At 35.3% G+C, this 15,973-nt stretch overlaps 2 protein-coding genes across 3 annotated transcripts in view; both read right to left on the bottom strand.

Annotated features, from left to right (window-relative positions):
- Nucleotides 1-9,991, bottom strand: part of LOC132545744 (uncharacterized) — a 33,632-nt gene extending 23,641 nt beyond the window's left edge. For both annotated transcript variants that reach the window (XM_060209467.1, XM_060209522.1), the window contains exons 1-11: nt 9,635-9,991; nt 9,117-9,263; nt 8,587-8,714; nt 8,070-8,172; nt 7,730-7,871; nt 4,356-4,569; nt 4,015-4,138; nt 3,505-3,682; nt 2,793-2,971; nt 1,376-1,519; nt 1,000-1,161 (exon numbers count right to left, since the gene is read on the bottom strand). In XM_060209467.1, the coding sequence (XP_060065450.1) occupies nt 1,000-1,161; nt 1,376-1,519; nt 2,793-2,971; nt 3,505-3,682; nt 4,015-4,138; nt 4,356-4,569; nt 7,730-7,871; nt 8,070-8,172; nt 8,587-8,714; nt 9,117-9,263; nt 9,635-9,781 (1,668 nt within the window). In that variant the 5' untranslated portion in view covers nt 9,782-9,991. The remainder of the gene's footprint in view (nt 1-999; nt 1,162-1,375; nt 1,520-2,792; nt 2,972-3,504; nt 3,683-4,014; nt 4,139-4,355; nt 4,570-7,729; nt 7,872-8,069; nt 8,173-8,586; nt 8,715-9,116; nt 9,264-9,634) is intronic.
- On the bottom strand, nt 9,983-14,451 carry LOC132545917 (SREBP regulating gene protein-like). The gene is made up of 5 exons (XM_060209630.1): nt 14,353-14,451; nt 12,488-12,650; nt 11,587-11,738; nt 10,603-10,716; nt 9,983-10,304 (listed from the first exon to the last, which is right to left on the bottom strand). The coding sequence occupies exons 1-5, from the start codon at nt 14,449-14,451 to the stop codon at nt 10,212-10,214; spliced, it is 621 nt and encodes a 206-aa protein (XP_060065613.1). The 3' UTR covers nt 9,983-10,211.
- Nucleotides 14,452-15,973: the final 1,522 nt, after the last annotated feature.

The raw sequence follows: 15,973 nt of genomic DNA, 5'->3' as shown, positions 1-15,973 counted from the left end.
TGATAAGCGGTTACTGCAGTGCAAGTTTTTTGATCCATTGATAATTAGGAAACCATTAGATAGGTCCCAAAACTTTCTAATTACTATATCTAATGCAATGCCTTTCATTGTTATCTTGTTGAGCTATAACTGTTTACAAAGGTATGATACATACCACTTTATAGTGTGTTGATAGATAATTCTTATGTATCTGATTTCCTCCATGTTAGTGTAGTCCCCGACCACTTTATAGTGTGGTAACAGACCGTACTGTATGTATCTTACCTCCTTCATGTTAGTGTAGTCCCTGACCACTTTATAGTGTGGTAACAGACCATACTGTATGTATCTTACCTCCTTCATTTTAGTTAAGTCCCCATCCACTTTATAGTGTGGTAACAGACCATACTGTATGTATCTTACCTCCTTCATGTTAGTGTAGTCCCTGACCACTTGATAGTGTGGTAGAAGACCGTACTGTATGTATCTTACCTCCTTCATGTTAGTGAAGTGCCCGACCACTAAGTGTGGTAACAGACCGTACTGTATGTATCTTACCTCCTTCATGTTAGTGAAGTCCCCGACCACTAAGTGTGGTAACAGACCGTACTGTATGTACCTTACCTCCTTCATGTTAGTGAAGTCCCCGACCACTAAGTGTGGTAACAGACCGTACTGTATGTATCTTACCTCCTTCATGTCATTGTAGTCCCTGACCACTAAGTGTGGTAACAGACCGTACTGTATGTATCTTACCTCCTTCATGTTAGTGAAGTGCCCGACCACTAAGTGTGGTAACAGACCGTACTGTATGTATCTTACCTCCTTCATGTTAGTGAAGTCCCCGACCACTAAGTGTGGTAACAGACCGTACTGTATGTACCTTACCTCCTTCATGTTAGTGAAGTCCCCGACCACTAAGTGTGGTAACAGACCGTACTGTATGTATCTTACCTCCTTCATGTTAGTGAAGTCCCCGACCACTAAGTGTGGTAACAGACCGTACTGTATGTATCTTACCTCCTTCATGCTAGTATAGTCCCTGGCCTTCATAAACTTATGTTTCAGCAACATCAGGATGGCCATGGCAAAGTTCTGGAGGACAGATGGCTGCCAACCCTGTAGGAAACACTGGTCCCACACATACATGATACCAGGTGTGTCCAGAACACTGACAAAGCCCTGAAAAACACCATTGTACTGTTCAATGTGAAGGTGGAAAAAAATACTATTGTAAGCAGATATTTCAGCATTCTAAAAGCTTTCGTATATTATCAATTTCAAGAGATTATAACATTTAATGAATTGATGCATGCATTATATACATGACCGAATATGATAAAAAATTGCTCTGCTTAATTTTTTTAAGAGGAAGAAATTTTGAAGATTGACAAACCTCTCCTATCCAGCGTCGGAGGAAGATTAGGGGGTCAGCGAGGAGTTCAGAGTTCATGCTTTCTTCTCGCTTACTTCCTGGTGTGGCCTTTAGTAGCTCTTCCGCTTTGGCCTTCTCTACACTGATCAACTGGACAAGGAACTCCTGAAAACACGTGTCAAGTTAAATGTCATGTAAATCATGACCTCATAGATACTGTTATGTTTCCAAAGCTCAGCTATATTTTAAAGCAGGGTCAGTTTCATGACAGTAAGTACAGGTGAGGGCTAGATACCTTTTTGTTGATTGTGACAGTAAGTACAGGTGAGGGCTAGATACCTTTTTGTTGATTGTGACAGTAAGTACAGGTGAGGGCTAGATACCTTTTTGTTGATTGTGACAATAAGTACAGGTGAGGGCTAGATACCTTTCTGTTGATTGTGATAGTAAGTACAGGTGAGGGCTACATACCTTTTTGTTGATTGTGACAGTAAGTACAGGTGAGGGCTAGATACCTTTTTGTTGATTGTGACAATAAGTACAGGTGAGGGCTAGATACCTTTCTGTTGATCTTGACAGTAAGTACAGGTGAGGGCTAGATACCTTTTTGTTGATTGTGACAGTAAGTACAGGTGAGGGCTAGATACCTTTCTGTTGATCTTGACAGTAAGTACAGGTGAGGGCTAGATACCTTTTTGTTGATTGTGACAGTAAGTACAGGTGAGGGCTAGATACCTTTTTGTTGATGTGACAGTAAGTACAGGTGAGGGCTAGATACCTTTTTGTTGATTGTGACAGTAAGTACAGGTGAGGGCTACATACCTTTTTGTTGATTGTGACAGTAAGTACAGGTGAGGGCTAGATACCTTTTTGTTGATTGTGACAGTAAGTACAGGTGAGGGGTATGTACCTTTTTGTTGATTGTGACAGTAAGTACAGGTGAGGGCTAGATACCTTTCTGTTGATTGTGATAGTAAGTACAGGTGAGGGCTAGATACCTTTCTGTTGATAATGACAGTAAGTACAGGTGAGGGCTACATACCTTTTTGTTGATTGTGACAGTAAGTACAGGTGAGGGCTAGATACCTTTTTGTTGATTGTGACAGTAAGTACAGGTGAGGGCTAGATACCTTTTTGTTGATTGTGACAGTAAGTACAGGTGAGGGCTACATACCTTTTTGTTGATTGTGACAGTAAGTACAGGTGAGGGCTAGATACCTTTTTGTTGATTGTGACAGTAAGTACAGGTGAGGGCTAGATACCTTTTTGTTGATTGTGACAGTAAGTACAGGTGAGGGCTAGATACCTTTTTGTTGATTGTGACAGTAAGTACAGGTGAGGGCTAGATACCTTTTTGTTGATTGTGACAGTAAGTACAGGTGAGGGCTAGATACCTTTTTGTTGATTGTGACAGTAAGTACAGGTGAGGGGTATGTACCTTTTTGTTGATCTTGACATGAGTGGTGGCAATGGCCTTAAGGTGGGTGTACATATCGGGGTCAGTCTGACTCAGTATATTCATCACTGTCTCTGCAATCGCAAACACCTGGATCCACGTTGGGAAGCAAGAATTGTTGAGAAGATCCAAGTACATAGCTAACTCATAGACATGCTGACCTATAATACAGAAGGGATCCTGATAAATATCACAGGGCAACAAATAGGAAGTTGTCATGTTAAGAACAACATCATCTTTATGGTATGAAATCTCAGATTTCAGTTTTCTTGAGTCATTTGCCAAAAACAACTTTTATTCCACAGTTAAGAGTGTCACAAGATATTTGTACAATATATTTTCTCTGACAATTATCTTGCAAGATTACCTCAAAGATTTTATTTATACACAATAAAATGTAAAGTTTAAGACACCAAATTTGCTGATATCATTTAATGTTCTTTTTTACTATCGTATGGATGCATTCATTGGGTCTGTTAGTTATGCGATGAAGCATGTCACTGATATAGGATATAAAAGGGACATTATCAAGTACATCACTCATTAGAACAATGACAGTTGAGCATTATCTTAGTGTACAACATTATAAACAATAACCTCCACTTATCTAAATCTAACATTAACTTCTTGTCACATAAATTGTCTTTTGGTGAACATCTGTTTGAAACACACTCATGTCTACAGGTAACTATACCTTTTTCTTTCGGTTTTTCGGAGGGTTGTTGAAAGCAGACCTGAAGAGGGAACAGCCAGTGTATAAGGTAAGGCTCGTAGCTTCGGTCAAACGTATAGAGAACATTGAGCGTGCGGCTAGACTCAATCATGTGTTCAGTGGTCCGAAATGCCACCATACCAGTTGTTTTGTTATATGTCTGTAGATAAAAGAAAGTTATCAGTGAATTGATCATTTATCACATCTTGTCACATTCTCTCCCTGCAAAAAAGTCAGGTTGTTAAACACCACCTCAGATGTGCAGGTGTGCTAATTACAGGACAATGATAAAGTATCTGTCATTTCTACTCAAATTTCAATAGATGGGTGGGGTTATTACCTGGCATGGGTTTATTGTCAAATAAATATGGTAATTCCTTAAATAAAAAATAGTTGTATAATTTCATTAAGAATTTCAGGACAAATTTTACATACAATGGTATATGTCTATGATACATATACATTTGTTATAGAAAGGTTACTAATGCCTACCTCAACAACAGCATTTTCTATGAGGCCTGCAATGGGTGTGTTAGTGGCTCGTGTGATCCTCAGGTCCTGTACTCCTCTAGCCACAGCTTTGGCAAAACGCTCACGTAACACCCTCTCAAGGTTACTGTTAACATACAACAAATATCAGCACAGAGCCAGAACAGTAATTTATTCTGTCAGATCATAATCTACTATCTACTACCCGATGTCAATTAATCTTCTAGTTGTGCATTAAATGCTCTAAATGTAAACAAATAACTATGATTATTACAATAATTATTTGATGGGAAAAAAAACCCATATTGAAAACTTTCAGAAAAACCTCTGAATAATGGCCTTACCCTTCAGAGAGACGTTTACGCTCTTCCCTAAACAACACATCTGCCCACATGTGAGCGCGGAGAGTTCCAGGCAATTGTCGTCCATGCATTCTACCAGCAACATGGTCAAACTTGCGTGGGTCTCTTTCTAGGATGGCCATGACAGCTTGACCAATGGCATCACTCTGGACTCCCCACAATGGAGGAGGGTCTCCCTCAACTTTCTGTACCATCGCTGTAATGTTAGAATTTATAATGGAATAATATCATAACTTTGTGATTTCTGCAATTTACTGTTTCTTACTCCTTCATAACTAGTAAACATGACAAATAAACTACAGAAGATAAACTGTCTTAACTTCATGTCTGTTATATATAATATAATACAAACTTTATTTATTTTACAACAATTGCGAAACAAGTTATGTCAACTTATACTATTCACTCTTGTTGGCCTGGTTGTAAGCGCGAGGGGCCTTATTGTGGGAGGAAACTGGAGTACCTGGGGAAAACCAACGTGGTCGGGCAGGTCTGTTTTTTAAAACAGAAGTATAATAAAAGTAATGATGACATAATTCTGTAACTATGACTAAGTACTGTTACTGTAGACAGAATTCAATGGTCATCAGCTCAAGATCATATTTACCACAACAAGTATTATGAAAGACTATGGTTTTAAGCAATGTAAATTCCTGCACATAAATGAATAATCTAAAAAAACAATCGCATAAAAAACACCCTACAATATTTCAGAACTACAAACCAAAACTAAAAATGAAAATGCAATCAGCACTACATATGGTATTTCAAAATATTTACCTGGCAAAGTCAAATAATATTACACACTACATGAATATTTATTACAACGAAATCTACATGATGTATGACTGTAAGCCATCTTCAAAATCCTTTAGCTACAATCTTGATAAACGCATTGATACTTTCATTATACACTTGAAATATGTCATAACAAAATTGAAGGCTTTGTATATATATATATAGAGAATACATGATCAATGTCTTAAAATATAAGCTGTGTTTTAGTGAGGGGAAGAAAGACAAAAGTGGTAAGCCTCTGGTGAGCCACTTTTGTCCTTCTGTACCGAGCCAAAATGCAGCTTATATTTAAAGACATTGACCATGTATCTGATTTATCCTGTAAAATTGATTGAAAATCAGACTATTGACTACAGTAAATTACTAGAGTAATACTGTAGAATTACAGCACTACAATACAGCTGTTTTAGGACACTTTCGAATACAGCAAAAATATATGTGGCAGGTGTATTCTGACAATAGTGGTGCCACTTGAAGGATAAATAAATATAAGAAATCTTGAGTCCTGTATGTCAGATTAGGGAATCATACGATGGAATACAGTTAATTTACTTAAGTGGCTTGGTTTAAGAGCAGCAGCTCTTCCATATTAATGAACAGGTATCAGTCTAGGGATGAGGGAGATATTCAATCCCTGGTACAAACCAGCCTTCATATTTCTATTGTTAAGACATATTCTGAGGGTGATGAAGATATCCATACCAAATTGGAACCCTTGGATTTTAAAAGTGACTGTAAACAGACAGTTAAACATTCTAGCACAAATTTTATAAGCAGACATGTTTGTGTTGTTACTAAGATGCCTCTCTACAACATACAGCTGTTTATATGTCTTTATCATACCACAACCTCAAAAAACACAAATACCAAAACTCAAACTCCTCGTGGAAATTTCTCAAACAACAAGGTGTAGCCTGCTACATGACTGTCTAATAAAACATTTCACAATCTAGTATAGATCTACAATAAAGTTAAAAGTTTTACACTTTGTCTCTCCGTTGGTTGGTAGTATTTTGTCTGATAGGAAGAAATTAAGCTAAGAATTAAACATATGTCTATAATTCACACTTCCTTTCATTTGGAAATACAAGGACTGTTAATTTAAACCAAACTATTGCATGGCAATCTTTGCTTCCACAAAGACAACAGGAAAGACTGGTAACAATGTATCCAGATATCTTCTGCATGAAGATGAACTACTTGCTACCTTCTTGGCCAGTTTGATTAATTAACATACAGATTTAATTCCTTCAAGAAAAATAAAATTAGGTAATGTTGATATACAGTTTCAAATCTGACAATTACATGTTCTTATGTATAAGATCTGAAAATACCAAGTGAAAGACTTGTAAACAATAAATGGGTCAAATATAGATCATAGTGACCTACTTTCAGTATGTGTAATTATATTTCATGTTGTTAGCGTGTTTATGACCAAATTTGATTATTCTTCATAAATAGAGCAGAAAATTACCGAAACATTCAGCTTGAAGAAAGACACCATATTAGGCAAACTTGTAGTTACCGCTTATAATATTTATGAAGGAGCTACCGTGCACAAGTTTACAATGTAATAGTGTCAACAAAGCCAATGATTTGTATGGTAAGTAGAAACAGTTGTATAATAGATAATCATAAGCATTTTGTATTTCTGGTCAAAACTTTGAAGAAAGGAACAGTCATGGAGACAGAAAACAGGTAACCAACCAACCAACCATGTTTGGTAAGTGAGAAATCCATGTGTTTATAAAGTACCTTTGAGCATACTTTTTACAACAAATGTTAGAAGGCAAATAATTATCACTCCAAGTGTTATTTCATTCACTTAAAAATACATGATTAACAAATACAGAAATCTTTTCCAACTAAACAAAATGACAAACAACAAATGTTATAATCACACCACATTCTTCTTGTATTGAAGATCTAACACAGAAGCACCAACAAACTTTCGGCTACCTGTTTTAGATTTATTTTTGCACATTAATTATTATTTTGAAAACTTTAACATACTGCACAGACCATACACACATCTTCAATATACAGAATGAAACCTGCCTGTGACAAAGACTTACCAGCCACTAACTGAGGATCGCCTGGGGTAATGTTATAAGGTTATAAGATAGTAAGTTTTATCATGATATCATTTTACAATACATCCATATGATAAAACACTGGGAAAATTGTGATTGAAGTGGGAATACAGAATTTGAGTTTTGAAAATTCATAATGGCAATATGTAAGAATATTCCATAGATATTGTTCAAAACTTAACACAATTGATTGCATTTACACAATGTTGTTACTTTAATCATTATCTATACATATTGTTTTCACTGTATATCAAGCTAATCACCTATCAAGAAGTGGAACAAGTATTTTCAAAAACATTAAAGGCAGAAATTTTTTTTTTGTCACCATATATTTTCTATAAGAAGGAGATAAATGATTTTACGAGTCTGGCTCTGAATTTTGTATAAAAGTAAAGAAAACATTTATTCAATCGAAAATTTCCTTTAAACACCTGTTTATAGTACATATTGATTCAACATATTTACTTCTAATGGCCGCAGAGTTGGGTTTGTCGCTAGGTGTGGAAGAAAGAGAGGAAGAGGAGGAGGTAGTCGATGGTTTCACTCGGCTTGGTTTCACCATTTTTCTCAACTGAGAATCTGTTTGCAGCTCTTTCACTTTCTTTCTCTACAATTGAAAAAAATTGTTTTAATATCTGAAGTTTGAAGTCTGAAGAAATTCCATGGTAATATAGCAGGCCCTTATATCAACCTGAATGCTAAGGTACAGAAACAGAAACATCTGTGTATAAATGTAGTAGATATGGAAAGACTACAGGCTGCTAACACGACTTAATTTTAATTTGATATAAAGTTGTTTACTAACTGAGAGATCCAACTCCTGAATGTAAAGTTCTCGGTCCAGCCCTTTATGAAACACATTGAAGCATTGCTGTAAGAACTCTGCATATTCCCCTTTTGGAGCTTTTCTGGAAAATATGAAAATAAACATTCATGAAATTGTGAACTTTTTGACATTTTTTTCTAGATATAGACAATTCTTCAATGCCATCACGAAATATGATAACACTTAATCAACAACCAACATGCCAAGTCATCAGCCCTGTCTCACTGACAGATCAGGAACATCTTGACACATGTTAACATCTGTGCTAGCCAGCATGACACCCCTCCCACACTGACCAATCTGGACTCATGTAGCCTTACATCCTGACACACTTACCCATCTGTGCTGGCCAGCATGACACCCCTCCCACACTGACCAATCTAGACTCGTGTAGCCTTACAATCTGACACACTTACCCATCTGTGCTGGCCAGCATGTCATCTCTCCCACACTGACCAATCTGGACAAGTGTAGCCTTACAATCTGACACACTTACCCATCTGTGCTGGCCAGCATGTCCCCGTAACCCTCTTCCCTAACACACTTATACAGCTGACTTGTCAGGTAGGCCTCAGCTTCCTTCATTAAGATTGCCTTCTCCTTAGGATCCATATCTGGAGGCTTCTGTGTATAGAAAAAAAAACTAGCATTAGTAGCCCTAAAGCTGTGTATCAGAATAAGAAGTTTAAGATCAAGGGTTTGGTATCAGTGCAGAAATGGACAGTTAATTTTAATTATAACCTAATTTAGATTCAAGGCAGAGTTTGAAACAGGATACATGTCACAATCTTCTTAAAATATATAACTCCAATATCTGACAAACGAGAAACTCAGTATTTGATCACTTTGCAAACCAATATTCATTTGTTCATGACATTATAAAATCAATGATCGACGTGGAATACATTTCCAAGCTGAAATGTCAGTATCCCATAAACAATACTGACTATTGGCAGGTGGTTGGGTGGCACAGTGGTAAGGCACATGTGTGATAGCACGTGTATATACATCGGATGATGATTTTACCAGAATCTGGGGATTGGGTTCCACATCTGGTAGGTAGCTGGAGACAAACATTTTGCCTAGACTTTCCAACAAAGCTTCTTTCCTCTCTGGGTTTTTGAACTGTTTAGATACTTTCTTTGCCAATCCTAAAGCTATTTTATGTTCCATCTAAAAAGGAAGATAGAAAAGATGTGCGAATATTTACAAACATCACCACAATTTTCTTTAGAATATTTATTCATATCCTAGGTAACCACAGGTATAAACTATAAGACAAGTTTCCTTTCATATAGGGACTTATTTAAGATTCCTTTTTACATTACATACTTTTATCAGTTCAAAAACAACTGTTACCGAATGGAATAATTCTTTATGTCACACAAATGGCAGCTTATTTTCCAGATTATTTGAAGCACATACATTATATATTGGAAGTTAGCATTCAAGAATGACTTTAAACTTTTCTGTAAAGCAGATATTATCACAGGCAACCTAATTCGGCAGTTTTGGATTTCAGCTATAAATATCTGGAAACTAACCTTGTGCCAGGGAGCATCAGGAAGCAGGGTCTGTTGATAGCAGGAGTTTAACCAGTCCTGGGAGAAAGGGCGCTGATTTTCAAAGTCCGGGTTGTTTGGGTATTCAACCCTTGTCCCAGATTTGGGAGCTCCCATCTTGTTCGCCATGATTTTAGTTTTTGTTACACTTTTTCAGTGTGCTGAAGATCTTTGTTCTATATCTATGTCTATACCTTGACAAATGTTCTTGATAATCTCAGATTTTATAACCTGTTTTGTAGACTGCCTAAGTGTATACCAGTTGTAGAAACAACAAATAATATATTTAACTGATAATGGCTTAAAAATCAATAAACCTTGCAACAAAAATTCTATTTTCTGCAAATAAAATTACCACTTCTGTAAAATTATTAATGGACAAAAATAATCATGGTTACAATATTTCACATTAAAAGTGACCACTATTTTATAGTTTTATATACAATATTTGTTTACAATGATATTTACAGTCTGGTCATGACCTTGTTATTTACATATTGTGATACACCATAGTATAAAAATAAATACTGTACAGATATGTTCCTATCACAACTATCTCTCACACTGGTACTGAAGCTTGAAGGTCAGGAGGATTTTCCCCATAACAATGCTTAGTGTCAGAGTTTCTGTAGGAGTTCTCATGCTGCACACTCTATAATGAAAAAAAGCACATATCAAATTTATTTCAGCCAGGAGTGGACAAAAAACAATTGTGATCACATATAATTATTTATTTAAAAGCCTTGTTAATAAATCTGATCCTCACAGCTATCAACAACAAATTCAAGTGTATTACATTACCGCTCTATTTACTACAGATGCAACAATTATATGAAAACAAAACACCATACAAATCAATGTAACATAGTTAGCTAACTGATTTAATTAGTTAAGTGAAAAGTACTTATTAAGTTATTATACCACAATAAAAGTGAAAAAAATAGAATTACCAGTGATGAAGTTCTACACTTAGAGAGACAAAGTTCAAACAGATTATCTACGGATGCAAATAACTTGTCCAGGGCTTCCCTTCCTTCTTTCAGAATTTTTTGCATTAAAGGTTTCTGAAAGTTAAAAAAATACAGGTGAAATACAAACATGAAAATAAAAATAATTCCCATAAGGGCTGTCATGGTAAATATTTATTTGACCACAGGACTCCCAAATATTTATTGCTTCTATCAAAGAGTCATATTTCTGCCTATTACTTCGAAGTAAGTACAAGTCAAAACTCATTATCTCAAAGTCTGGGGGACTGGGAAAACTTTAAGTTATCCAAGTATTCAATTTAAGTGAGTTATGCTTAGTTAGGCTGGGACCAATGAAACGAGGTTTAACTGTATATAATTAGCCATGAATAACATTTGCCCCCAATTCTGAGTTTTAGGCAAGCTTTAACCTGCTGTTGTAGAAAGATGAAATTTTCCTGTAAGGAACTTTTAGCAGCGAATACTTATTCATCAATACATAACACAAACTCTACTTTAATCCAGTGTTAGTAAAGAACACAAAACATCTTTAATTTCATCATTAATTATGTTTTTTATTCCTAAAAAATGAAACACTTGTCAGCAACCTGTGCACAAAATTGAACATTTATTTTTTTATTTAAATTATTTTTTTTTAAGTATTACTTCCCATAAGTTTTCTGAACTATAATCAAAAGACAGGAGTCATCTAGTTAGTTGTCTCCCTGTTTGATCTGATATACTACTAGGGCTGTACAGAGATTCTACCTTTTATATATTGTATTGTAGTTGATTTAATGAAGGCTCTACAGTACCATAAATTTCAGAAATAGAAAGGAAAACATTTAAACCAAATTGGAAAGCATATATGTATTATGCCTTTGATTCTAAAATTTCACCTATTTTCGATGTTATCTACCAGATTCACTACTGAAGAATCAACAGCCATGACTGAAAGACAGTTACCTTTTCTGGACGTAGGCAGCAAGACACACAGTATTCATATCTTTCACAACATCCATTCTTCTCACAGGTATCACAGCTGTGCTTTGATGTGCGGGCATGTTTGCTGTCACAGCATCCCCCACCTACTACATGTTCTCGCTCACATACATAGCCTGTAAAGAAATTGCTGACAAATAAATATCACATGCATCAAACTGGAAATTGAAAATAGACTTGATTCCAGTGTTAAGGGCACCAAAAGATAAAACAGAGCATGTGACTGGTTGATTCAAAAATCAAGCTCAGTGCACACTTGATAAAAAAAATAACCTTCTATTTTTCAATAAAATACAGTATCATACCTATCAAGAATTTCCATTTGAGTTTTGAAGTTAAATCATACTAGTTTAACAAGACAAAAATTGGGGCATTGACATATTGACTCAAAACTGAAGTGCCTTCTTATCACACAAAAATTGAATCTTGCAATAAGTACAGTAAAAGAATATGTGAAGGTTAACTGTAAAAATTAGGTTAAAGTTGCCTGGCCAGTCAACTATAACACTTTAAGATAATATTATATAAACAAGTCTCATGCAAAAACCATATATCGTACAAACAGGTAAACCATGCCTATAGACTGTATATCTTTATATACTTTTTTTCTTTCTTTTCATAGTGACATAATTTGTGTAGTGAATGATTGTATTGTTTTATTGACACAGTTAATGAATGACATAGCCTCATCTAAACACAGAGTTTATGTAGTAATGATGGACATTGGAAGAATATACATGAACCAGGAGAAAGGTCCATCTGATAATGGTAGCCTAAATGCCATCACCAAAGTATGAGAACATATATATGAAAAAGTGTATTCTACAAAAATACACAAATATGTTTTAACATATGTGCTACAAACCCCGTTCATCCACTATAAGTTGTTTCCCCTGAACAGAATTCCTACATATCCACTGTCTACTTGAGTTGGCCTCTGGCAGATCTGGGATCTTTGGTTGCCACTCAAAAGGTTGTCGTAGAAATGTCCGCTTTATTTCGTACTGCTCATTAACTAGGTCTTGCTTCTATAGTAAATAAGAATGTGAAAAAATTAGGTTAAATGGAATAAAAGGCAAATTTTTTTCAAACATTGAACTCCTATACAAGAATGATCCATGAGATTAATTCTAAGATGCTTTACAATATATTGTGCAATCAAACAACATAATGCAAGTTTAAGAAGCCAACTTATCAAGCATTATCACTGGTTTTTACAGAGAAACTTTACAAAGTCTACGGTCAACTGTCATGTTGGTTTCATATTATCAACATGTCATGTATATATCACATTTTGCACCATTTCCTCAGCAAGACCTTAAACAGCATGCAGGAAGCAGGCACACTGGCAGTTCCAAATAGAAAAAACAATTATCATATTAATTTATTGTCACCTTACTGATTTGATTTTCTAATGTAGGAAATAGACTTTCACACACCAGGGAGTTGTTGACGACTCCTTGACAAGGCTGTTTAGGACTAAACATACACTGTAACCATCATATTGATCAAATTTTACTAGTATTTATGTCATTAACTGCCATAATTTTTTCAAAACTACTCTTGAAAGACAGTCATGGGCTGAAGTCCTCGGATGAGATCAACTTTCTATCAAATGCTACTCAAAGACTTGAATCCCTGATCACTTCTCCCTCACTGGACAACTATGCGATCTTGTCCAGCTGTTTACAATGCTTGACTGCAGTGGCATGCATTTATAAATCCAATGCAAAAGAGAATGAAGATATTTTGAATTTTTCATACTTTTTAAGTATTAACTAGGGTAATCATCCATAATAGCATAATACCTCTCAATGTTTTTTTTTAAAAGTATTCTGTTTAGTTTTGTGATACTAGGCCCACATAAATAATTCCAGCAGGTGAATGACATCATTGTCTTTGATCCAGCAATTGTCTAGACTGGAATTTTTTGTCTCGTAAAATGCATCCATGGTGGATGCGTTTCTACCACTTTTATGAACAGGTCTGTTCTATTTCTAAAATGAGCATCGTCAATAGAAATGTAAATATCAACTAAGAAAATAACAGCACAATATATAAGAATAGTGATATCAAATTATTGTAACAGAGGTCATTTTTTTTCTCAATGCCTCCGCTAGGAATCGAACCCGGGACCCCTGGCTTACTAGTCTGACGCTCAACCAATCTAGCTAAAGAGAAGTTCTCTCTAGCTAAGTGGTATATTGCGGCTAGTATTTTACCAGGGTTACATTATCATTTTAGAGACAGAATTTTTGCGGTTTAGCAGTTGTCCTGAATTTATGATTTACCTGTAAAATTCAGAATTTATTTTTCTTTATTAATTTGGAATTACGATGTAATGCTTACACGATGGCACATTTGCAACGGGTTGTTTGTACTTAGTGAAAGCATACAGTAAGTGTAAAGACGTTTTCTTTTCGTTTGTTGATAATATGACAATATCCAAGGACCCGAAGATAGTGTTTAGTGTGTATGCCCGATGAAACGACTGTACTCAACGCTATTTAAAGAAATTATCAATAGTTAAATGTTAAAGTGTAACAGGCATTTCGACATATCAGTGAATAAAACTCGCGAGAATGATGTCCTCACTGAAGTCATAACAAAATGTAAACACTGCCTTTGTGACAGAAGGAATTCACAAATGTTGACCGGTGTTGTGTTTCTAACTACACATTATCAATCAACAAATGTAAGTCTAAATGGATGACAACTAAATTAACTTACATTTGAAAGAGTTTTCGATAGTAAAAATATCAAGGAACCAATCAGAAACACCGTCAGCACCCAACGTCTTCGGAATTTCCGAATTTTCAACATTGGCATCGCTGGACTCCATGGACCGCTATTTATTTTAGTTTCGTAAATAATTTAGCAGATGTGATATGTGGAATAAATCTTAGCACTAAGTATTCCACGAAATATTATACAACAAGAAATTAACTGCAACGAAGTGAATAAAAGCAGAATACGGCGAATAAAAAGAATTAATACGAAACTAATATACCTCATCTTCTAGCCAATCAAATTTCAGTTCGCAATACAAAAAATATCGCGGGAATCTCCCAGAGTTACTTACAAGCCGATTTTGCCATGGAGGTCTATAAATAAAACCAATTACATACGTTATATTATATAAAACTAATTCTACTCGAACGGTTTCATCATTCACTGTTTCTAAGTTTTGCCTTCGTTTTAAAATCAAGTATTTTTCCATAAATTGTGATACCACTACCAAAAACATTTCTGTCTTTTCTGTTCTAGTACAGAAAATATCCGGCAAAACTTCCGAGTTTGAACTTTTTCATCTTTATATCTGCATCTTAAGTAAAATGTTTTAAAAACTGTTTTTTTTATTTCTTACACTCACTCCCTATGCTTAAATGCACTGTGTTAAGACAGACTAGTGGTTGGTAATGCCTAACCAATAGCTGATATATAATAATTAGTACATAAGAAGGTATAAACCAATTTCTTACTTTTGAAAGCCCAGTGAAAAGATTGAAATGAAACATTTACATCTCAGACAAGGATTGAATAGATTGAATAAGAAACAATAGGAAAACACAAACATATCAAGATAATCGTTAGCCAAACTCAAATTCAATATACTAAACCGAAATATGAATAAAAAAAGATATAGACACCAAAATTTTCTGCAGAGAATAAGACCATGTGTTCCGGAACAAAAAGCGTCTTCTGCTTCATCGACGACTACACCCGACAAGCTAGTGTTTAGTCAATCCAAGCAAGTAATGTCACGTTCACACAAATGAGAACGAGGTATAATTACAACGGAACAAACAGGCAAACTAACGTGCATTAAACACGTCCAGCTTCATATAGCTCAAGAAATGGAATATTTCTTAATGACATTACTATGACGACTGTAAAACCTCACTAAAATCTTCACCAGTCTGCATTCCTTGAAACGAAGTGTTGTCAGTTGCCGACATCTTGCACTAAAATCGAGTAATCGGGAACAAACCCTTTGATATCGAATCAAGTGCGACATGTAAACACCAAAAGTAGAGAAGACTATCGAGTCCCTGTATTTCGAATCAGGTGGGAATATACAGAGGACATAGTCAGTAAATCTCCTGTTATTCAAAGACAAGATGTTATCAATACATCTGAAAGTACAATATAAGATATCTGACATTATCTATATGATGTATTTGTTTTGTGAGAGTATCTTATAAAAGATGTATGGCTGTAAGGGATGACTGCTAACTAGTAACTTTGACCAGAGATTCGCGGTTAAGATCATTATTAATGAGAAAGCTCATAAACATAAAGACAATGTCTACGATATCTTACTTCTTATGTGTAAATATAGGATTGCCAT

Source organism: Ylistrum balloti, unplaced genomic scaffold, assembly GCF_031769215.1.
Source record: "Ylistrum balloti isolate Yb309-2 unplaced genomic scaffold, AGI_CSIRO_Ybal_v1 Utg369562, whole genome shotgun sequence".
NCBI lineage: Eukaryota > Metazoa > Mollusca > Bivalvia > Pectinida > Pectinidae > Ylistrum > Ylistrum balloti.
Note: the sequence above shows the minus strand (reverse complement) of the source record. Positions and strands in the feature narration are given on the sequence as shown.

Excerpts from the sequence above, each read along its gene's own strand:
- LOC132545917 (XM_060209630.1), bottom strand. The coding sequence starts at position 14,451 with ATGCCAATGTTGAAAATTCGGAAATTCCGAAGACGTTGGGTGCTGACG. Across the intron at positions 11,739-12,487 it reads ACTTATAGTGGATGAACGGG|GCTATGTATGTGAGCGAGAA; the intron begins GTTTGTAGCACA and ends ATTTCTTTACAG. Across the intron at positions 10,305-10,602 it reads AGTGTAGAACTTCATCACTG|AGTGTGCAGCATGAGAACTC; the intron begins GTAATTCTATTT and ends TTTTCATTATAG.